Source organism: Salmo trutta, chromosome 3, assembly GCF_901001165.1.
Source record: "Salmo trutta chromosome 3, fSalTru1.1, whole genome shotgun sequence".
NCBI classification, from domain to species: domain Eukaryota; kingdom Metazoa; phylum Chordata; class Actinopteri; order Salmoniformes; family Salmonidae; genus Salmo; species Salmo trutta.
Genome location: NC_042959.1, coordinates 49,710,935 through 49,735,665, shown reverse-complemented (window position 1 = coordinate 49,735,665; position 24,731 = coordinate 49,710,935). Strand labels below are relative to the sequence as shown.

Below are 24,731 nucleotides of genomic sequence, written 5' to 3'. Positions count from 1 at the left end.
AAATGGAGTTTGACTGACAAGAAAGGTTGAGGTTATCACTAATTGCTTCAAGCAAATGCTTAGATATGTGTTTGTGCTAGTGGGAATGTGTTTTAACCTGTAGGGATGTGCATCCAACTGAAACTGAAACCATTGTTTGATCATTTGAATTGTTAAGCGTTGCGGGGCGTGTGGATTTGATCCATGTTGGCCAGTCATGTCTGTTGTTTCGGATTACCTTCATGGGAAGAAGACAGATTATTGAGCTATGAATGTGCGATTAATGTCATCATGACTCTAAAGCAGGTGCACGTCAAATCAGATGTCACCCAAATGCCCTTCAGTTGTCTCTATTAGTAATATAGAATGTGGAGATCAAACAGATATAACCTCTGCAGACGACAGACTGCTATTGGAAAAGTTAGGTCATTGTCCTTTCATCAGGCAGGAGAAAACCAGTCGTGGGTTACAGAGTGTAGTCCTCAGATTCAGATATGGAGCACGCGCCTTAATGCAACACTCTAAGCAGCAAGGTCACGGGGTCTGTCAAACACAACGTTCTGATGCAGCACTGATAGGGAAAAAGGAACCGATTGCAGCATGCTCGTGTCTCCAACCTGCCGTGAACCCGTTTGTCATTGTTTTTTACGAGGCATTCTGTGCATGTGAATGTTTCACATCGGGTCTGGTATTTTTAGACTTCAGTTCCACACTGTGGGTAATAGAGTCATAAATGACCCGTGTCTTCCCTTTCTTGTCTTTTTGTGGAATCACGCCTGCCATTAGCTGTTCACATGTCTGGGCGCAGATGTTCTCCTACTGCGTCGATGGCAGTTTACAGGAGCGCATGCTTTCAATGTGCTAAAAACTCTCCGTCACCTCTTGTTCTCATTCTCTCCTCCCCATCTGTGCCTGTCCACACAACTCTCATAGCTAGGGGAAGACAACTGTTAATGGCTTGCTGCACCATGCAAGCAAACAGGTGCGCCGTTGTCTGAATTCCCACCCACTCAGACCAAGACAATGCAGCACTTTTCATCCATGAATTCAAATCAAAGTTTATTTGTTGCGTTCAACGATTAAGCAGCTGTTAAACCAGGTGCAGCTAAATGCTTTTGTTGCAAAAGCAAAATGCAGCTCTTGTCATCTATGACTGTATAATATGACAATAAAACTATAGCTGTGTTTTGTGTATGTCTTTATGGATCCATTTCAAGAGCTGTTAAAAAGTTATAGCATGAACCACCAGCCAGATGAAACCTGCTCATTGTCTGTCATTTTGGGTAGTAATTGTGGCGGCACAGTTCGCAACTCCCTTTGAAGAGCTGTGAAAATGGCGTTTATTGAGAGTTATCACTTTGCCATTTTTGGGGTGGAAGTGAACCCCTTTTAAGGGAATTGAATGGTTGTTATCTGAGGCGTGCAGCCCCAGCGGTGTGTTAAGTTGCCTGTTCAAATGTGTATGGGGAGTGAGTGATTCCACTCAGAGGGTAGATTACATACAGTATTTGTAAGTCAAAACTGCCGCTAACGGCAATGACGTCACACTTCAGTTGCATGAATATATACTGCTCAAAAAAATAAAGGGAACACTTAAACAACACATCCTAGATCTGAATGAAAGAAATAATCTTATTAAATACTTTTTTCTTTACATAGTTGAATGTGCTGACAACAAAATCACACAAAAATAATCAATGGAAATCCAATTTATCAACCCATGGAGGTCTGGATTTGGAGTCACACTCAAAATTAAAGTGGAAAACCACACTACAGGCTGATCCAACTTTGATGTAATGTCCTTAAAACAAGTCAAAATGAGGCTCAGTAGTGTGTGTGGCCTCCACGTGCCTGTATGACCTCCCTACAACGCCTGGGCATGCTCCTGATGAGGTGGCGGATGGTCTCCTGAGGGATCTTCTCCCAGACCTGGACTAAAGCATCCGCCAACTCCTGGACAGTATGTGGTGCAACGTGGCGTTGGTGGATGGAGCGAGACATGATGTCCCAGATGTGCTCAATTGGATTCAGGTCTGGGGAACGGGCGGGCCAGTCCATAGCATCAATGCCTTCCTCTTGCAGGAACTGCTGACACACTCCAGCCACATGAGGTCTAGCATTGTCTTGCATTAGGAGGAACCCAGGGCCAACCGCACCAGCATATGGTCTCACAAGGGGTCTGAGGATCTCATCTCGGTACCTAATGGCAGTCAGGCTACCTCTGGCGAGCACATGGAGGGCTGTGAGGCCCCCCAAAGAAATGCCACCCCACACCATGACTGACCCACCGCCAAACCGGTCATGCTGGAGTATGTTGCAGGCAGCAGAACATTCTCCACGGCGTCTCCAGACTCTGTCACGTCTGTCACATGTGCTCAGTGTGAACCTGCTTTCATCTGTGAAGAGCACAGGGCGCCAGTGGCGAATTTGCCAATCTTGGTGTTCTATGGCAAATGCCAAACGTCCTGCACGGTGTTGGGCTGTAAGCACAACCCCCACCTGTGGACGTCGGGTCCTTATACCACCCTCATGGAGTCTGTTTCTGACCGTTTGAGCAGACACATGCACATTTGTGGCCTGCTGGAGGTCATTTTGCAGGGCTCTGGCAGTGCTTCTCCTGCTCCTCCTTGCACAAAGGCGGAGGTAGCGGTCCTGCTGCTGGGTTGTTGCCCTCCTACGGCCTCCTCCACGTCTCCTGATGTACTGGCCTGTCTCCTGGTAGCGCCTCCATGCTCTGGACACTACGCTGACAGACACAGCAAACCTTCTTGCCACAGCTCGCATTGATGTGCCATCCTGGATGAGCTGCACTACCTGAGCCACTTGTGTGGGTTGTAGACTCCGTCTCATGCTACCACTAGAGTGAAAGCACCGCCAGCATTCAAAAGTCACCAAAACATCAGCCAGGAAGCATAGGAACTGAGAAGTGGTCTGTGGTCCCCACCTGCAGAACCACTCCTTTATTGGGGGTGTCTTGCTAATTGCCTATAATTTCCACCTGTTGTCTATTCCATTTGCACAACAGCATGTGAAATGTATTGTCAATCAGTGTTGCTTCCTAAGTTTACAGTTTGATTTCACAGAAGTGTGATTGACTTGGAGTTACATTGTGTTGTTTAAGTGTTCCCTTTCTTTTTTTGAGCAGTGTATAAATCAAGAGATGCATCACTTAGGATCAAGTGGATGACCGCCAGAGACTGTATACCCTGGTGTTACAGCGCCTGTCACACACTTTCATAGAGGACACTATATACACAAAGAAAAGTTTGAACAGTCATAGTTAATGTTGTGATTTATCTTGGACAAACACACATAGTCATTAGAACAAACAACCCCCCCCCCACTGACACACACACCGTCATAAGTGTGACCGTATCCTCTCCTGCCGCTTTGACGAGGCAGTGCTTTGTAGAGAGAGCTGCCATCAGGCAGTACTACTGTAAATTAGCCCCGTCGTATCTCTGGTTCTATAGCAGCCGTAGTATCGTCCAGGCACAGGGAGACACTAAGCTCCAGAGAGAACCCACATTTGATCTGCCTGTGCTTGGTCTCTTAGACAGGCCAGGCCGCCTCTGTTCCCCCTCTCCTCTCCTCTTCTGCTTTGTGTCCAAGAACAGGCTCTACCCTCCCACCACCACCACCACCACCACCCCTCCGCTCTACTCAGTCTCATTACGGAGCATACTCAATCCCCTGGTTCTTTTGTCTCTCCCTGGCTACACTCATTCAGCATGATCAACAGGTCTCTTGGTTTTCTTTTTGCCCTGTTTACAATGTGCTGAAGTAGTCATGCAGAAACATTGTGTACAGGTATTGTGTTTAAATACAAAAGGGACAACCACTTGTCTGGCTTAGACTGTTAGGACTGTTAGCCTATTTACAAACTCGGAACATTACAGAAATCCAAAGAAATACTGTTGTTAACACATGTTGTTTTTTTGTAGATTTTTCGGTATTCTGTCCTTGTCATTGAGCTGTTGCTAACCTTGGAATAGGAAAGCGTTATTGGAAAGTTTCATGCAGGTCTAGTGCACCTTGCCTTAGTTCGTTCTTAGTTTTAACGAGACTCCCCAGATTTGAAGTGTCTCTCTGTGACTCGTCTCCTCGTCTCCCATGGTTTGGAGGAGGACACTTGTTAGTTTCAATCTCCGTCTGGCTCTGGAGCAAGCCGACATACCCAGTGTCCCCTCCTTCCAGTCAGGGCTGTGGAGAAACTGTCACATCCATAAAATGAAATGAACCTGACATCCTCCAACCGCTGTGGACGCTCCTCACCCCATCACCCCCCTCCCCAGCACTATCACTCCCTGTTCCCCTACCAACGCCACTGTAACCACAGCGATGGAGCCGAGCTAGACGACCCAGCCGGCGGGTGGATGGAGCTCACAGCTGTATTATTGATGGGTCGGAAGTCTGGGCGACCGGTGGTGCGTGACGGTTCATCTTATGTAAGGAGGGCGCCGCGCAAGCTGATACGGATACATCGGGTGTTCTAATATTGTTAGACCTTCATATAAAGGTCGGTGGCTGGTGATAGCGCATGGTACTGGTAACTGTGGTAACTGAGTAGATATAACCTCCTGTCCGTGAAATAGTAATACACTCAGTTTGAGTTCTCCAGGAACCTTCACATGGATGGTAGGAGTTGATTCGATGTGACTGCTGGCTCACTTCAGGAGAAATAACACATTCCTTTCAGGTGAAGTTGAGGTGTAGTAAAAAAAAAAGTGATTTCTTTTTCATTCCTGCAACCACCAAAACTATTTTATACACATTTACCTATATGGGAATTCAAACATATTTGACTGTTCCGTGTCTATATTGGTGGGGAATGCAAGCAATGTAACAGTCAGCATTGTAACTAACACTCACTTTCAAACCTCCCTTCTCAAGACACAAGACACAAGGAGGTATACACTGCCACTTGGTGGCTGAGGCTATAACTGAGGTGAATCTATATCTACAATACTATATCTACTCTTAGTGAAGATTGATCATCTCCGCAAGCTTCAAACAGTTGAAGCGTCTGTCCCCTTAACTCTCCAATCCCCCTCCAGAGACTGTTAAGTTATTTAGCCTGGCATCTTTTCATAGGCACAGTATGCCTACCATGGCTAGGTAATTAGACCATAGGGAACATAAAGAGCTCACTGTCGGCTTCCTCGGGATAACGCTGCAACCGAAACCTCTGTAATTGTATCATGGCGGAGCAACAAAAACAAGGCATGACAGCCGCATTACACCCAGTCAACAAACTGTGAAGCTATTTAGATTACCTTCACTATGTGGCTCGGATGGTGGAACCGTAGAACTTGTGGAACCGTGGAATCGTGTTCATCAGGCACAACGATTCCGTTATCGAGAATAACGTTGGGAGAATGTCCGTCACCGAGAATAACATTACTGAGAATAACATTGGGCAGATGAGTGTCATTTACTATAAGTTAGAATATAAAGTGTTCAGAGGATTTTAGAGCAGATGATTGCTTTCCGCTTGTTTGTTTTCCAATGGGGTTCAGTGTGGAATTCTTAACCATATCCGTTTTCTTTCCCAGAGAAGTCTTCATATCTTATTTATTTGATGACCTTATTTAGAGCTGCCTCTCTGTCTCAGGCGATGCCACTCAGCATAAATTATACACATCATGTTCTAGTTCAGACGACGTCACGGCGAATGGAGACGCATGGAGGGCTTCGAGGGGCGGCAGGTAACCTAGTGGTTAGAGCGTTGGGCCAGTAACCGGAAGGTTGCTGAAACGAATCCCCGAGCTGACAAGGTAAAAAATCTGTCGTTCTGCCCCTGAGCAAGGCAGTTAACCCACTGTTCCCCGGGCGCCGAAGACGTGGATGTCGATTAAGGCAGCCCCTCTGATTCAGAGGGGTTGGGTTAAATTACAGAAGACACATTTCAGTTGAATACATTCAGTCGGACAACTGACTAGGTATCCCCCTTTCCCCTTTCATGCTGCTAGTCAGCAGTCGCTCTAGATACATACACCTGTGTCAGTTCAGACACTCATGCTCAAGGAACATGTGTTAATCAATGCTACTGCAGACCTCACTAAAGTAAAGAACATGTTGTTTTACCTCTGCTCTGCTTGGCAAATAACTGTCAATATCTTGGATGTTCACAACTGAACTTTTTAAAAGCAAACCAAACGGGAATCGAGTCAGTGACGGCACCACCTTAAGCCATAATCAGTCCCTTGGTGTAGACTACATGCTTTGGAAATACAGGATTCCATTACAAGCTATGATAACCGCTTTAGAGAAACTAGCTTTACTTCAAAGCTAAGTATGATATGATCACGATTTGGAGACAAGCTTCACTTATCCAATCTTTTCCAGACGCATTCCGCTGGAATTACCCAGCCAGGGTATGTTCATATTATCCTAATGTGGTTCAATACTGTCGGGCATTTATAGATTGGATCCAACTCAAGTACCTAGCTCAAATGTATATAGCGCCATCTCTTACGGCCTAAAACTTCAACCTCCAACAATGACGCTCCAATGCAATTCCAGGGCCTGTATTCATGAAGCGACCTATAGTAGGAGTGCTGATCTAGGATCAGGTCCCTCCTGTCCAGGTAATCATATTCCTCATGACAAATAAGGCAAAAGATTGGAACTCCTGCTCTGAGACCTCCCAGTTCCCTAACCTGCATACTCCTCCGCATCTCCTGCGGTCAGCCGTATTGAAATGAAAAATGGAATCGATGGGTGCAGGAAATGTGTGTCTCGTGTCATGAAACTGACAGACGCAAAGGGTCTCTGTTTTATATTTGGACGGGGGTGAGAAGAAGCCAGGATAAAAGTATGCGTTCTGTTTTCCTGGCTTTATCATAGTGTATCAATTAAAGACACATGGCAGAGATTTACTAAGTGTGAATCAAACTATATTAAAAAAAAGGGGAATTGAACATTGAGGACAGAACAAAAAGTTACCGGCTGGTAGAAAAAATAAGATCTAGAGATAAAGTGTGAATAAATACAGGTTCAGAGCTTTTGTTTTTGCCGTTCTTTGCACCTGGTGCAAACACTTAGTAAATCGAGCTCATGGTCTGTGGCTTCTCTTCTGAAGACTCTAGTAGTATTTGCAAGGCTCCCAGACTGTCCATAAGAATCAATGGTAAAACCATCAGATGCTAATAATGATGTGAACCGCTGGGACAGAGGCAAAAACCAACCAGGGCAGACCGCTGCTTATAAGAATCGACCGATTGTTCCAGTTAAATCATACTGAGCAAATTAGGTTCTTATCAGGGCAGCGCTGTAGTATTACAACCCAGATATCTGGCAGCTAGCACCCAGCAGCAGGCTTTCAACCATGTGTGCTGTGCTTTGTGCATTTCTCTCTCTCTCTCACACACACACACACCTTATAAGATGAGAGAAGGCTGCTGAGAGCACTGTGCTAATTCTGCCCAGGATGTTGTCTGATGCCTAATGTTGAGTTTCGAAGATGGGTAACACATGCCAGTATCTTTCCCTCTGGCTATTTTCTTTCTAGCTAATCAAGCTACATGTCTCATAGCCCTGGTGTACATGCTCCAATTCAGTGGTTCGCCATGTACTGACACTTCTCCTTATACCCTGGCCTCAAGGGTCTTACTCAGCTGTGCAATTCCAACTAGCAGAGCTCAGATTAACTTGTGCATTTCTCAAGAAAGAGATCGTCAGCTGTCATCCACTTCAACATTTTAGTAGACGCTCTTATCCTGAGCAACTTACAGGAGCAGTTAGTGTTAAGTGCTTTGCTCAAGGGGACATCAACAGATTTTTCCCCCTAGTCAGCTTGGGGATTCAAACCAGCAACCTTTGGGTTACTGGTCGTATGCTCTTATCCGCTAGGCTACCTGCCACCTTTACATTGTGGTGACGTGGGCAGTTTCTAAACATTAGACCACACAGAGGTCAAGCACAAATAGTGTGTCTGATTCTGATCGGCCCTATAGGATGTTTGGGCTGGGTGAATGATCCGAGCGGACAGCTTTGGTCTCCTCAGCCTTTTTACAGCCTTTTAGAGTCAGCTGATACCCTGAGTAAAAGCCTACCGCAGATGGAGGAATGAGGGGATGAGAGAGGAGAGGAAAAGGGGTTAAAAAAAAGGGATATGAGTTTTCGTCCCGGTGGGGTATTGGGGGATTGTGAAAGTCGGATGGGGTGTTTTGGGCTCGGTTTTCATCACGCACAGCTGGCGAACAGGAATAATTCATTCTTCCACGGTCGTAAAAAGCACCACTTTTTTAAACGCGGCACCATCAAGATTTTTTCCAAATGTCACCCAAAACGTTTCCCGATTTAAATGCTATTTCTATCACTTAGGAACTAAGGTGACTTATAGCGAACTCTTTTTTTTTTCCAACTGCAACTGGTAGTATACACTCTCTCGTAGTGTACTATACCTTCAATTAATGAGAAGTAATCAAAACACGTTACATACTTCGCATATCGTCGCTCCAAGGAGCCAGAGGATAAAATAGGTTAAAAATACATTACATCACACAGGAAGATAACTTAGTACTCCTCCAATAGAATTCACCATCAAAGAGCATAACATAATGTCGTTCACAACATTCCTGCCTCCCACCCACTCCTCTTTCCTTTTGTCTTCCAACTATCAAGTTCTGCTGCTCTGAAGACAACCATTACTAGGTGGGACTTTGTTCTCCTGGAAATGTGTTACATTTCTCTAATTGAGTGGGTGGGTGACATTGCGAGAGAAACGCACCTGGTTGACTTAGCACGTTGTTAGAAGCTGCTAACACGTCGTTAGAAGCTGCTAACATGTCGTAGAAGCTGCTAACACGTCGTAGAAGCTGCTAACACGTCGTTAGAAGCTGCTAACACGTCGTTAGAAGCTGCTAACACGTCGTAGAAGCTGCTAACACGTCGTTAGAAGCTGCTAACACGTCGTTAGAAGCTGCTAACACGTCGTTAGAAGCTGCTAACACGTCGTAGAAGCTGCTAACACGTCGTTAGAAGCTGCTAACACGTCGTAGAAGCTGCGCTGCTGAGCTGTACAGTCGTCTTATTATCGTGTTAGGTATGCATCATGCCTGACTGGCGTTGGTCCAGCTCAATGTGTCCTCAAGGCAGGAGAGGAGGTGGAGATGGGTGCCACGTCTCCTGTCCCTTGTTGCAATGTTTGTGTTCGCAAGGAGGTTCAAAGTTTGAGTTGTAAAACAACGATAATGGACCAGTGCCATAGGGCAAGCTTGGCATTATCAGGCCTCAGATAACGGCTTGTAGTTGTTCTCTGTCCTGTCATGCCAATGCTGTTTTCAGCCACAGCCAGCAAGACATTGGAAATACATGTGTATGTTTTGCACAAGTGGTCCCAGTCCGCTAGTCTGCATCATTAGGCCAGTGTTTCCCACCTCCATTCATTGAGTACCCCCAACAGCACACATTTTTGTTGTTGCCCCAAATAACTACACCTGATTCAACTTATCAGCTAATCATCAGGTCCTCAATTAGTTGAATTAGGGGAGTTTGTCTGGGACTACAGCAAAAAGGTTTCATGTTGGGGGTACTGGAGGGCTGGAGTTAGAAACACTGCATTAGGTAGGTGCAGAGAGTTTTTGTGAGTTCCATTGACACTCTGATATATAGCCTCCGGTTGGACTATATCCCACTGAAACAGAACTGTTGTACAACAAGTTGTATGTACATTTTTGCCAATGTCAGTTCTTTTTACACCTGTATGCTGTTTAACCAAGAATCTAGCCACTGGGGTGGGTTTAAAAAACAAATTGTCGGGACAACAGCTACAGCACCGAAGTGGAAACCAACACGTGCTGACTCCACCAAAAGAGCAACAACCTCTCATTTTCGCTTTCACACTTCAAGTGTTTTTTTTTACTCACAATTGAGAAGTTTGAATGGTAACTGAGGGTTCCATACATACAGAGTTCTACCCCTCAGTCTGTCTCCACTGGTCCCTGACAGTGTTAACTCAGGGAGAGGTGACTGCGTCGCCCGCTACGTGTCTCTTGTGCTTAAAAGAGAAAAGCCATTCAGTTCGCGGCTGTCGTGTCCAACTTCCAAGGGGTAATTCCAAACAGAAAGCGAAGTAAGCGAGCCGTCTCCTGTTACAACGGATCAATGCTCCTCCGTGCCGAGGCCTTGTCCGTTCTTCCGATGGGTGGGTTAAGGATTGTGGACGAGCGCCGGGATATGCACGTTGGATGGTTGGGAAGAATGGGTGGACGATAACGTGCGCTGCATATGAAGCAGCAGCCCGTCTCTAAAGGCACTTCTGTGATTGTGTATCATTTTTCTTACCCTTATTTTACCAGGTAAGTTGACTGAAAACACATTCTCATTTACAGCAACGACCTGGGGGATAGTTACAGGGGAGAGGAGGGGGGGATGAATGAGCCGAGGGAGAAGGAGGAGAGGAGGGCGTGAGTGAGATGCAAATTAGCTGGAGCTGTACTGAAGTCTTGCTCTGCACTATAGAAGGGGGAGGTAGATTTAGATAGATGTGAAGGGGGCCTGCAACGTTGCATGTGCTCAACGGTAAAGCATACATCATACCACAGCTGCCCGCAAAAAGGCTCATGCGGTAATTAATGTATAAGGAATTCCTAAGTGCGTAAACAAGGCTTAATAACAGTGTGATATAATTGGAGTTTGTGCACGCTTGTGAGTATGTGTGTGCATGTGTGTTAATATAGCTGTGTGTGTGCGCGCACGTGTGTAGGTGTGTGTAGGCTTTAAAATGACTGTGGGCGTGTGTTTACATGATGCCCATGAACTGCTAGGTTGGTTGAGTAAGGATGGGGGAGAGGGTCATTAGTAATCTCTTTGATAAGAGATGGAGCTGGAGGACCAGAGGGGCAATCTGCAGCTCCCACCACACACACACACATGCACACACACTCATCTTAGCCCTGGATCCTACAGTATGGATTAATGAGCTTTCTCTGTCTGTAAATCCACCCTGGGTCTCCCAGGCCCTTCCAGGTCGCTGAGAGGGAAGGGAATTATGGGAGTTCTGGAGGGCTAGTGGGCCAGCAAAGGACTGGGCCCCCAGCTGCTAGATGGAGCGATGACTACTCGGGCCACTGTGGCCTCACTGGGATTTTTATGTCTCTGTGTGGTGTCAATGCCCTGTGAATCAGAGTCATTTGAACTAGTGTGGACTGTGCCGTAGTGTAACATGCAGAGAACTATAGGTAATTGGATTGTAAATATGATCTTGTAACAGCTGGCAGTAAATGGGCATTTGTCAAGGGCATGGGTAGCACCTGAGCTTTGCATGTGGGTGGGTAAGTAGGTGGAAGGATTTGTTTGTGCGGGCGCGTGTTACCGATAACAATGATCATTGTGTGCATGTGTGCGTATCTGCACATACACATGAGAACATACATCTGAGTCAAACGTGTATCCATGCACATAATGTGTCCAAATTACTCATGTGCCAGTACATCTGTCTGTAGCCCACTCTGCCTCCTGGTCACAAAAACAAAGACCCAGAAAGGGTGAATCAAGGCCCAGACAGACCGTGTCCAGGCGCATCCTCAGAAGATGGAAATAACGAGCCTTTCTCGGCTCTCAGCTGCAGTGAGCGCTAGCAGTTCGAGTGCCAGAGGCAGGAGAGACATTGTATCATTCACTTACTGAAGGACAAGGGCACGGGCAACTCATATTGACATTATTGACGATCATAATTCTAATGGCTAGTTACTCTGACATGCATCTATTTTTGCGTCCCAAGTGGCACCCTATTTCCCAGAGCCCTGGTCAAAGGTAGTGCACCAATATAGGAAATAGGGTGCCATTTGGGTTACAGCCTGCATGAACACTTAGCTCTACCAGCTTCCTCCTCCTCTCATTCTCACTCACTCTTTTTTGTTGTTGTTGCTGAGTCACCACGCAGTGAGACGGAGAGACTGCCAAAGAGCACTGTGACACTTTGCAAACACACACACACACACACTAGGTTTGGGCCGTATAGAGCCCCACAGTGGAGGTGTCATAATACTTGTAAAACCTAGTGGTCAAACAGGGAAATGGTTCCATTCGTTTTTCCACCATTCATTTTTCCCATAGGGAATTTTAGACACACTAAGAATACACTAAAAATAAGGTGTTTCATGTAGGCTTACCCTGGCGTGACGTTTTGATAACCATGTAAATCTCTCTCGGACAAGGTTACTTTTATCAACATATTCAGCTCTATTTACTCTGATTCAAAAATGCTAATTAGCATTAAAGTAGACATCATGCAAGACAACAAATCCCTGCACGTCATCTCTAGCTGACACCTTTGCTAACTGGTATTGTGTCAATTTAAAACTTGCACAATATAGTTCACAGAATTTTCAATTTAAAGACATTTTATCCAATTCATTCAGGATTAAATTTAGATAACATTAGGTAGTTAATCCAGAGATTTTAAACCTTTGCCTCGATTCGGCAGTCTGTCTAGATCACCAAGGCATTTGAGTGTTCGTATAGGCTGTAACCCAAATGGCCCCGTATTATCCAATTGTGTTTTTTTATTTGTTTCTTTGCGTTGCTTGTAACTTATTTTGTACATAATGTTGCTGCTACCGTCTCTTATGATTGAAAATAACTTCTGGACATCAGAACTGCAATTACTCACCATGAACTGGCAGAATCCTTTTTTTCCTTTAACGAGTCCGACGTAAATGACATACTGTTTTCCCGGGAAGAGGCCCAGATCCCCGCCATTTGCGTGAAGAGAAGGCGGAGAAAAATGGGCTGGAGGGCGGGCTGCGAATGCACTTGAAGAAACTTTCAAAGTTCTTGTAATTTTCCGGATTGACTGACCTTCATGTCTCAAAGTAATGATGGACTGTAATGATGGACTGTTTCTCTTTGCTTATTTGAGCTGTTCTTGCCATCCCTACCTTGTCCCGACACAACTGATTGGCTCAAACACATTAAGAAGGAAAGAAATTCCACAAATTAACTTTTAACAAGGCACACCTGTTAATTGAAATACGTTCCAGGTGACTACCTCATGAAGCTGGTTGAGAGAATGCCAAGAGTGTGCAAAGCTGTCATCAAGGCAAAGGGTGGCTACTTTGAAGAATCTCAAATGTAAAATATATTTTGATTTGTTTAACACTTTTTTGGTTACTACATGATTCCATATGTGTTATTTCATAGTGTTGATGTCTTCACTTTTATTCTACAATGTAGAAAATAGTAAAAAATAAAGAAAAACCCTTGAAAGTGTAGGTGTGTCCAAACTTTTGACTGGTACTGTATATATATGATTTTTTCTACGCTTGGAAAGAAATAGCACCCTTTCTGTGCACTGCCAGTAATACTGTATACCCTGGTATGGTACGTTATGAAATCTGTATACTGCCCAACCCTAACACACACACACACACACATACACACCAAAGGTCCGATACACACACGTATGCATGCAACCACACACACACACACAAACAATATCCCTCTCTCTCTTTCTCTTTCTAGTTCTCTCTGTTAGCAGCCTTGCATCTCAATTCTAATACCAGCACTCTGAGTCTTTCTCTCACTATTTAACGCTCTCTCTTCTACCTCTCTGCTTCTCTCTCCTTCTTACTCTGTCTCGGCAGGTAATGCAGATTTGTCTGACCTGTTAATCTTACTTTGAGACAGTGCTTGGCCCTGCTTTCAAGAGGCAGGCAGCAGAGAGAGTGTAGGTTTAATTGAACTGCTGTGGATTACATCAATAGATTGCTTTTAATCCTTCTCAGAGCAGCGCCGTCTCTCCGTTGTCCCTGGGTTTGTTATGTTCTACATAATTAGCTTTGTTGAGAGAGGCTGGGAAGCCATCTGGAAAGTATTGGGACTGGAGCTACACTTAAATTTTACTCTCTGTGTTTGACTGTACACTACATGAAAGGGTTCTACATGAAACCTTTTTCATCTGAAGAAAGAGTTATTTGACGGTTCTTTGTTGGGTGAAAACATTTTGTACTTGGAAGTAAAAAGGTTTTTCTTACTGGGGCCAAGATGAAAATATGCCTGTGTTGATGTCAGGTGGGAGTGGTGTGTACCTCTGTGGGGTTGGGGCTGGTTTTTGCACAGTTACGTGTACTTCTCTCTTTGTGTGTTTCTGTGAGTGTTTACTAAGTGTCCTTCCTTCCGTGTAGATGTTCAAGAGGAAAGTGATGGTGCTTGGGGAGAAGCTGCTACCGGCCTTCAACACACCAACGGGTATCCCACGTGGAGTCATCAACCTGGGCAGGTGAGCCTAGTTACCAGTCCCCATGACTCCCTAGCAACAGTATCCTATTATAAACACATACTGTATGAGACCTTAGCAACACATTTAGCTGGGTTACATTGCAATAAGAAGGTGGTGCCCATTTTATACTTCTGTTTGCGTTTGAGATGTTTGACGTTTACGGCGTCGTCTTGGAGCCACAAATGAAATAACGCGTTCAACTCTGACCTGTGCGATTTTATCGGGATACCCATATGCAAGACCCCCCCCCCCCCCACACCCTACATAGTTAAGATACTGTTGTCACGGATCCCTCCGGAACTTTCATCACGCACACCTGTCCCCTATTCCCACTGATTAGTATTTGTATATATATGTGCCCTTTGGTTTCCATGGTCTGGTCGATTATTGTTACTGTGTCCGTTGGTGCGTGTGAGTACCTGTGCTGTGTGTTTTGGGCTTTCGTGCCCTTGTGGATTGGTCTTTGTCCCCGTGCCTTTACACGGCACGCCGTAATTTGGGGTATAATAAAAAAACTATTACGCGTTCCTGTGCCTGTCTCCCGAATCATTAATGCCAGTGTGACAACTGTACACTTTCTATTTTTTTAATTCTAAAAAGACATCTCTCTGGCACCTCTGCCTGCCACCTGCTTCCAATTAACCCGCCTGTCTAAGCAGACAGTTGCTGGCAAATTTAATTAACTGATTCTACAGATAATTCCAGTTAGATGGGTAACATGGACCCTGAGTGCAGATGGGCAGGGAGGAATGATACTCCCCCATTATAAATTATAGCCACATAACTAAAGGAACTTATATGTTCACAAACACACACACAACACATACTGTACACACACACACACACACACAGCAAGGGATTTCATTATAGCTCAGAGAGAAATGATGTTGCCCCATAATGTAGTACACTGATGAACAAGTACTAGATATTTAATGTCCTCACACACGCACACACACAAACACCAAGGGAATTCAGTACAGCACAATTAATATGTTGCCTATGGGCTGACTTGAAAGTCTTAGAATTCCTCTGTTGTATATGTAGCATATCCCATGTGGTCTTTCATACAGTAAATCGGGACTACTTATAGAGTACTGTATGTGGTCTTTCATACAGTATATCGGGACTACTTATAGAGTACTGCATGTGGTCTTTCATACAGTATATCGGGACTACTTATAGAATACTGCATGTGGTCTTTCATACAGTATATTGGGACTACTTATAGAATACTGTATGTGGTCTTTCATACAGTATATTGGGACTACTTATAGAATACTGCATGTGGTCTTTCATACTGTATATCGGGACTACTTATAGAATACTGCATGTGGTCTTTCCTACAGTATATTGGGACTACTTATAGAATACTGCATGTGCTCCCAAAAGGCCTCAACACATTGAAGAACCTCAAGCTAAATGCTTTGTAATTAGCGATGCGAACACATTCATACAAGGAGCTCAATGAATAATGCATAGAGAAAGCATTGAACATTTGTTTGCAAGTTACTGAATGCAAAAGCAGATCATTACCTTTGCAAGTTTCCTAAAGTGTGCAATGTACCAATTTACAATGCCATCATAAAGTATTCACACCCCTTGACTTTTTCCACATTTTGTTGTGTTAAAGTCTGAATTTAAAACGGATTAAATTGAAATTGTTTGTCCCTGGCCTACACACAATACCGCATAATGTCAAAATGTAAGCCTAAATAACTTAAGGAGTAAAATTTGCTTAACATGTCACATAATACGTTGCATGGACTCACTCTGTGTGCAACAATAGTGTTTGACATGATTTTTGAATGACTACCTCATCTCTGTACCACACACATACAATTATCGATGAGGTCCCTAAGTCAGGCAGGGAATTTCAAACACAAATTCAACCACAAAGACCAGGGATATTTTCCAATGCCTCGCAAAGAAGGGCACCTATTGGTAGATGAAAAAAACAAAAACAGACATTGAATATCCCTTTAAGCATGGCGAAGTTATTAATTACACTTTGGATGGTGTGTCAATACACCCAGTCACTACAAAGATATAGGCGTCCTTCCTAACTCAGTTGCCGGAAAGGAAGGAAACCACTCAGTGATTTGACCATGAGGCCAATAGTGACTTTAAAACAGTTACAGAGTTTAATGGCTGTGATAGGAGTAAACTGAAGTGGGATCAACAACGTTGTTACTCCATAAAACAAACCTAAATGACAGAGTGAAAAGAAGGAAGCCTGTACAGAATACAAAATATTCCAACGCATGCATCCTGTTTACAATAAGGCACTAAAGCCATTCATTCCTAATCTACGGGCCCTGATGTTACTTTAGCTTGAGCAGCTAATGATGGAGCCCCAAACTAATAAGAAGCATATTCATCAGGACTACATCTCTCTTTGCTTCACTCCCTCTATAGTTTCTCTTTTTCTTTCCATCCTCCGCTAATACGTTCAGTTCCATTCATCCCTTTATCACATTCTATTCATGTAGGATTAGGTCATATACTATAATGTATTGTAATGACATTCCATCTCACCTCCTCTGATCAGGTTAGTCGTAGTGTATTTAGCACGTCGTTGAAGTTGTAATTTAGACGTCGACATACTGTTATTCTGAGACGGCTGCGAATGTCATCCTCACAGTGCACTACTTTCATAGCGAAATAAGACAGAAGGATATGGGTTGCATCCGAAACCGCACCCCGTTCTCTATATAGTGTCCTACTCACTACAGTGTACTACTTTGACCAGAGCCCTATGGGTCCTGGTCAAAATGATGGCACTATATAGGAACTAGGGTGCCATTTTGGATGCAGCCACGAATTATTGGTGACCCTGGTTGACTCCAGACTTGGTTGGTGCTCTTGCTTTAGTGTCTAAGATGACCTTAATGCTTTCCTCGCCTCTGCAGAGGTAGACTGGTTATTGATCTACAGAGGGTGGTAAAGCCTCCCACTCTGATCCACAGACAAATGATGCGGTGCATCAGCTAGCATCTGGGTTGGTGCCCAAGAGGGACAAACAGATCCAGACCTGTTTAATCTTTATACTGCGCCCTAAATGGCACCCTATTCACTATATAGTGGATGCCTTTTGACCAGGGCCCAAATGGCTTTGGTCAATAGTAGTGCACTATGTTTTAAATAGGGTGCCATTTGGGATGGCCCTTAGTTTCTGTACTTTCTTCAGCACCAAAATGCACCATTCTGGAGAGTGTTGAACAATTGTAATATCTGTCTGGATATCTGTCTCCTCGGCTCAGTGCCCTCTGAAAAGCAAGAAAGAAACAAATGATGGGCCGTTGCTCTGGGACATAAAGGAAAACACATTCTGGAGATATTGTAGGTGTTAGTGCACTAGAACCGTATAAAGCGTTGGCTCCAAGACACTAAATTGCCTCAAAGACAAACCAGGGAACTGCTGAAAGTGACACCACACCGAGGTGGAAATGGAATGTTTTTCATTACTGACACTGGTGTTGTTTGTATATCTGTATAATCTGCCTACATTTTGGAAGGAAAAAGTGTAATTGTAGCATCACATCAAGTTGCAATACTGTTTATTTGCCCATTATTACAATCTAATGAAAGGTTTGCAGAACATCCAGATTTTTTTTTATGCTAGCATGGATTTATTGTCTTGAGTGTGAACCAGTGTGTAACGGTGTGTGTTGACTGTGGTCCTCACTTGGTGCTGTATGGTTTCTGTTGCAGTGGCACCAGTTGGAGCTGGGGCTGGGCGTCAGCCGGGAGCAGTATCCTGGCGGAGTTTGGAACGCTGCATCTGGAGTTTGTCCACCTGTCAGAGCTCTCCAACAATGGCATCTACACAGAGAAGGTATATACTACAGTACCCACAAAACTGTGAGGGACTTGGGTTGCACAAATCCAGAAACTTTCCAAGTTATAATCGTTCAACAGGAATTTCTCAAAAACCTGGGAACTTTTGGGAAGTTTTTGCAATTTTGCAACTCTGTGTGTGACTGTCTGCTACAGAATATCAGATTTTACTAGGTAAAATATGTTAAACTGTTAACATTGTATGCTTATCAGTGCATGCTGTATGTCATTATCAATTTGTGCTTTTCTTGCTGCAGTCATTACTCCAGCCTCTGGCAATATTCTTAAGAACTTCACTTTCAATTTATTTAATGGGTATTTGTGAATGTTTTTAATGGGCATGCTGAACATAATGGTAACTTTCATTGGACGATAACTTTTCCTGTCTAATTTGACTGTAAGTGTCAACGTCAGGGTACAAGGACATTTAAATCAATTTAGAAGCATATGTGATGCCAAAGTTGAAATCCTCTCTACAGTTATTTTTCATTCAGAGCTAATGTATTTTTTACTGTGTGGTGTTGCAGGTTATGAATATCCGAAAGCTGTTGAACAAAATCGAGAAACCTCACGGTCTCTATCCTAACTTCTTGAGTCCCGTCAGTGGCAACTGGGTCCAACGTGAGTACTGGCCTCCACCGAAGAGGATACACATTATTATATTATTATCATGGAACATAAGGGCACTGGCCAGCCACACTAGTAGACTGGAATTTCTACATTCTACTAGCCAAAGGTACAAAATCTGTGCCATGCGATATTTGGGAAGACAACATTTCACTCCACATTTTCTACTAGCCTGGCCTAAAAAGTGCTATCTGGCTAGCGGGCTAGCTTCATTTCCGTCCCCACACTTCACATACTGTATCCACAGGAAAGCTTTTGACACTATACAAGCACCACCTTTGTAATTATAGGACAGCAGTAAAGAACGTCTTTGGTTAACCCAGTCAAAGGCAATTCCGAGGCTTTTTTTATACTGTACAGGAACACTATAATTCCATATTATTACACTCTAGTCGTCCGTGAACTGATCTTCTGACTTTCTACACAGTCCTCCGACCTTGCAGGAGCGCTTCTATTTAAATCCTTTGGCGCATCCTTGTCATCCATCCATCCCCTTTTCTTCCTTTCTTCCTTTCACTATCAATGTCGGTCTCAAGCAGTGATGTAAATCGCCTCGCTCTGGGTTATTAAAATGATAATGAATCCAATTACGTCGGGAAATTGAATCTTTTCAGATTCAACTGAAAGGCAGAGGAATGGGAGATGCCCGAGACGGCATCTGAAGATGTGGGCCTGAAAGTCCTAATCTGGCTGATTATGGGGCTAATTGTTGTTGCGGGTGAATGGTTAATGAAGCAGGTAGATAAGGAGGAGAGGAAGGAGAGGGAATGTGGGTGTTCAGCCCGGCCTGTGTTTTTGTCAGCATGGGCACGTTGGGCACAGAGCAGAAACCATGGCTTCACACACACATCTCCCCCAGTCTCTGCTGTTCTGTTGTCAAGGGCTAACAGAACGCTGCGTGATAACCTTTCACAGCGTGTAGGGGTGTGTGGTGGTGGAGGGTGGGTGTGCCTGCCTGCCTGCCTGCCTGCCTGCATGGATGTGTGTGCGGATATGTGAGTGCACAAAAAACGTCTCCAACCCAGTATCTTATCCAGAGTTGTTAAATTAGCATGAAATTGAGTAGGAGGCGGGGGGGGGGGAATCAACAACCACAAGTGTATTCATATCTGAAGTTGTACCAACCAATTCTAATTTTATTTCAATTAAAACCACAACTGTGTGGGTACATGATAAAGCTAGCCAGAATGACAATGTTATTTTCTGTGCTAAGGTTACTCAGAGTATGAATCTACAAATCAGTCAGTCTGTCATATCCCACAAGAGATTCCCACGTACACTATGATTCTATTTGACTCGTTGGTTATTGGGTTTAGTAAACCCAAGGTCGCCTGCCTGTGAGACTACAGAATAATGTTTGTGAAAAAGACCCTCCCTGTGCGGAAATAATGTCAGATGTCTCACTTTTTCCTCTCACAGATCACGTTTCCATTGGCGGCCTGGGGGATAGCTTCTACGAGTATCTGATCAAATCATATCTGATGTCAGACAAGACGGACGAGGAGGCTAAGAAGATGTACTACAGTGCTCTGGAGGTAGGAGAAATCCCATAGAGCACGCAGAGAGGGACCTGCCGCTGCCGTCAGGGGGCCGCTCTGTCTCAGCAAGCACTGTAGGGAACGGATATATGCAATACAGAAGGATATGTGGACCGGAAGGAACGAAGGAAAGGAGGACTGGGGTCTGTTATCGCTGTAGTTTTAGAATTCAGCGGACTTTTACACTATATCACCACGAGTATCGGCAACCTGGGAGGCACGAGCACACACGCGACACACACGCACACGTGTGTGAGTGTGCACACAGAGTTCGAAATATACGCGCAAAACATGCACGTGAGCAAACACTCTCATGCACGCAAGCATGCACGTGCACATGCAAATATGGCAGCCCTACACGCACGCACGCGCGCACACCGCCACACACACTCACTCACCACACACACACCCTCACAAACATGGCACGACACACACAACCTCCTCCACACACATACACCTAATCCCTCAGCCATCAATTAGCACAATATATTCTCCTTAAATACCATTGATGCTCGTCTTTTAGGCTGATGAGACTATTTGCTCATTGGAGGGTCAAGCCAGAGGCAAATACATGAATTATAGACAATCTCTCTCCTGTGGCCTGGTATTTAAAACAGTTATAGTTTTCTGGTATCATAGCCATACTGTTTGTGTTTGTATGGTGCTCTCAAGCGTAGCTAGTACAGTATTCATTTGCATTACTATTCAAATAATGCATAAGCTTACAAAGGTAGATACTAATTAATAGATACAAAGTGAACGTCCCCTTGGATGCTAATTAAGACCCTGTGTGAAATGCCACACATTTCAATGAATCCCAACAACATGGTGACGGAAAACAACGCCTAATTAGAAACGTCTCACCATATCTGCCCCTAAGGAATGCGGTCATGGGGAAACATGAATTACAGTAGCATTCAAAACATTATGAACACCTCTTTCCATGACTTACACTGACCAGGTGGATTCAGGTGAAAGCTATGATCCCTTATTGATGTCATTTGTTAAATCCACTTCAATCGGTGCAGATGAAGGGGAGGAGACGGGTTAAAGAAAGATTTTTAAGCCTTGAGACATGGATTGTGTATGTGTGCCATTCAGAGTGTGAATGGGCAAGACAAAAGATTTAAGTGCCTTTGAATGGGGTATGGTAGTAGGTGGCAGGTGCACCGGTTTGAGTGTGTCAAGAACTGCAATGCTGCTGGGTTTTTCATGCTCAACAGTTTCCCGTGTGTATCAAGAATGGTATCACCCGAAGTACATCCAGCCAACTTGACACAACTGTGTGAAGCATTGGAGTCAACATGGGCCAGCATCCCTGTGGAACGTTTTCGACACTTTGTAGAGTCCATGCCTCGATGAATTTAGGCTGTTCTCAGGGCAAAAGGGAGTGCAACTCAATATTAGGAAGGTGTTCCTAATGTTTTGTACACTCAGTGTATACTAGAGTACTGGGAAGTTTATGTTTTAATGAGCAGTGTCAAATCTGTGGGTAAGATTTCATAGAAATGCTTGCTAGGTTTTAGGATCGTCGGTTTGATTCCTGCAGGAGCCACCCATACAAATGACAATGGCACTGATCGATGTCTTATGTGCTAGAAGCAAGATTAACTTATTTTCAGCTATTTAGGCAGTGGATTGGCCATTTCATAAAAGTTGATGGTATGCATTGCATTATATCCAAACACATAATGAGAGAGAGAGAGAGAGAGAGAGAGAGAGAGAGAGGGAGAGAGAGAGAGAAAAACGAGTCATTGGGTATTGATCTCCTGAGATGCCTTACTCTGTTTCCTAACTTTCCAAAGAAAGACAAACTCTGGCAGGAGACATTGCACCAGGGAGAGAGAGAGAGAGAGAGAAACTTCAATAGATTTCCTCTTAAAGTCTCCCTCTGTCCCTATTCTCTCTCTCTCTGCTTTCCCGCTCTCTATCTCTGTTTCACACACTCTCTCTCTCTCTCCCCCCTCTCTCTGTCCATCCCTCTATCTCTCCTTTGTTTCCACCGGATTTCCACCTCTCTCTCTCTCTCTCCTGGAGACAGAATAGAATGTCAAGGAGACTTGACATCAATTTTCCACAGACCTGTCCACGTGTTACAGGATGTATAAATAATTCCATAAATGAATGCAGACACACATACCAAAATGGACACGTTGTTCACGATGGCAATGTGAATAGATAGTATGTCTACAAAACATGCTTCCACAGGACATTGTGGATAGGAGAAGCCATACAACAACTCGGGTACGCACGAATTGAAGCAGCTGCCTTTCCAGCCAGCACTGCCATGACACCTGTGCTGTAGATAGAAATGTATTCCAGACCTTCCAATTGCTTCTCCAGTATTTCTTCTTAGATCAGACTTAAATTGAAAAACAAATTCAGTCTTTTTTTTTTTCTTTTTTTTTCCAGTGTTTCCCCATGTTGGATTCTGGGTAAACTTTGAACATTGCTATACTAGAGACATGATAGATCAGAGGTAATACTATAGTATCTGAGGGGTGATAGAGAATGGTTGCTACATCAGAAGTTAGTGGTTATGTGTAGGAGTCAGGTGGCTTTGGGAAAGTGTAAGGGAGACGGGTGGAGATCTTGGAACCTAACAATGTCACTGAGAAGGTAATGTATGACGTTTACATTTTGTCAGGATATGTTATTGTTAGCCCTCAGGGATCCTCTGGGAGGAGAGGGGACACAGTCTGGTATCAATAACCATGACAGCCTTGAGTTGGAGAGGAGTGAGCACTTTGGAGTAGAGTAGAGGTCAGGTTAGATGAAGTGAGGAAGAACAGATATAACTAAGGTTCTGTATAGCAACAGAGATGCATTGGCTGTTCAGATGTGGAGGAGGGGACTCAGCCTAGGGGAAAGGGTTAAATATCAGTGCTTGTGTGAAATGTCGTTTGTCTGAGTTACAGCTGTGTCGACCCTTTGGGAAGAATTAGATGTGGTTACGCTTCTCTAGTGTCCGTGAGTTATTTACTCTGAAAATAAGAACCTAACACCCATCTCAGTTTCAGAGTAACAGAAGCATTCAGAACCCACAGAGTTGAAGTCATACATATAGAATGACTAGATTCTGGATTCTATTTCTAAGGTAGAAAAGCTGTATGCTACTGTATGTGAATGGAGGTTTGTCTGTGTATGTTTCTGTGTGCCGTCGTCCGTCCGTCCCCCCGTCCCCCCCGTGGTCTAGTATAAAAGCTATCCATGTTTCCCCACCACAGTTCCAGCAGGATTCAGAGCAACACAGAGTTGAAAAAAAATGCTTTAGTGTGCAGCCAGTTAATATAGATTTATCTGTGTCTCACCCATTTATAAATGTCAATCGTCTCACCCCCCCCCCCCCCCCAGGCTATCGAGGCTAACCTGGTGCAGAAGTCCCCTGGCGGGCTGACCTACATGGCGGAGTGGAGGGGGGGCATCCTGGACCACAAGATGGGCCACCTGGCCTGCTTCTCCGGGGGCATGGTGGTGATCGGCGCGGACGACGGCGCTCCAGAGAAGAGACAGCACTACCTGGACCTGGCTGCAGAGATTACGCACACCTGCCATGAGAGCTATAGTAGATCTGGTGAGTAGGACTGGGAGGGCATTGAGTATAGGACATCTGTGTGACCAAGGACAGGTATGAGTTGAGTATTAAGGATACTGGATATCCAATGTCTCGATGTTGCTCTGGGTATTCAGAGCAATTATAGCGTTTCCTGTTATTGTGCAGGACATTATAAAGTCATTAAAATTCCATTGCTGTTAGACTATCTTGTTAAGTGAAGGAATTTGGTGACCCCCCCCCAAAATAAAAATAAAAATTGAGAGATTGAGTCATAGTAGGTTTTTGTACATAGAAGGTTCTCTTTGGTAAAAGAGATGAATTGGTCATCAAAAAGAATGGAGGATCAAGTCACTCTTCATATAATTATTTAAAATGCCTTTATTTGTATGCCATGTTCAATGGAAACAAAGATGAAAAACTCTGAAGCGTTTCGGCTGCATGGCCTTTGTCAGGGAGAGATTGAGTCATATTGGAAATAAAAAAAATCTGCAGCCAATTTACATTTCATTTCCCCCTGAATAAACCAGAGAATCACTCCTAGCTGGAAGCTACACCTCAAAAGCTGGGTGTAAGGCTTAATAGGGAGCTGCAGAACCTCATGTCTCTGGTGTGAGGAATAAAAGTTATTCAAAATTATTCTTTATCATCTTTTGACATTTCAATGTGCACTCATGCTGTCCTACCCTCTTTTGAAAGCAGCCAGGGGTGATTCAGAACGGAGAGAAATACCAAGATGTCCGTCATTTGTAGAATAAACAGAGAATGAGAGTCTCACAGAGACCACCGGAAAGGGATTCGTAGTACAACTCAACCTGGAGAGGGCGAAGATCAAACAAGACCAAGATCCTCAAGTCTTGATGAGATTCCAGACACACAGTAAAATCACAAGAGTTCATTTTACAGTATTTTGGGGTTTATATGGTCCCAACCCCATTTTGTGTTAAAACTATTCTGATCATGGTGTTCA

The 24,731-nt window shown here is 44.2% G+C and overlaps 1 protein-coding gene across 3 annotated transcripts in view; it reads left to right on the top strand.

The window, feature by feature from the left end:
* Positions 1-24,731, top strand: part of LOC115177052 (mannosyl-oligosaccharide 1,2-alpha-mannosidase IC-like) — a 183,083-nt gene that overhangs the window by 148,030 nt on the left and 10,322 nt on the right. For 2 of the 3 annotated variants that reach the window (XM_029737517.1, XM_029737535.1), the window contains exons 5-9: positions 14,112-14,206; positions 17,915-18,041; positions 18,571-18,664; positions 20,090-20,205; positions 23,563-23,782. In XM_029737517.1, coding sequence (XP_029593377.1) covers positions 14,112-14,206; positions 17,915-18,041; positions 18,571-18,664; positions 20,090-20,205; positions 23,563-23,782 — 652 coding nt within the window. The remainder of the gene's footprint in view (positions 1-14,111; positions 14,207-17,914; positions 18,042-18,570; positions 18,665-20,089; positions 20,206-23,562; positions 23,783-24,731) is intronic. The other variant, XM_029737525.1, reaches the window with a different exon arrangement.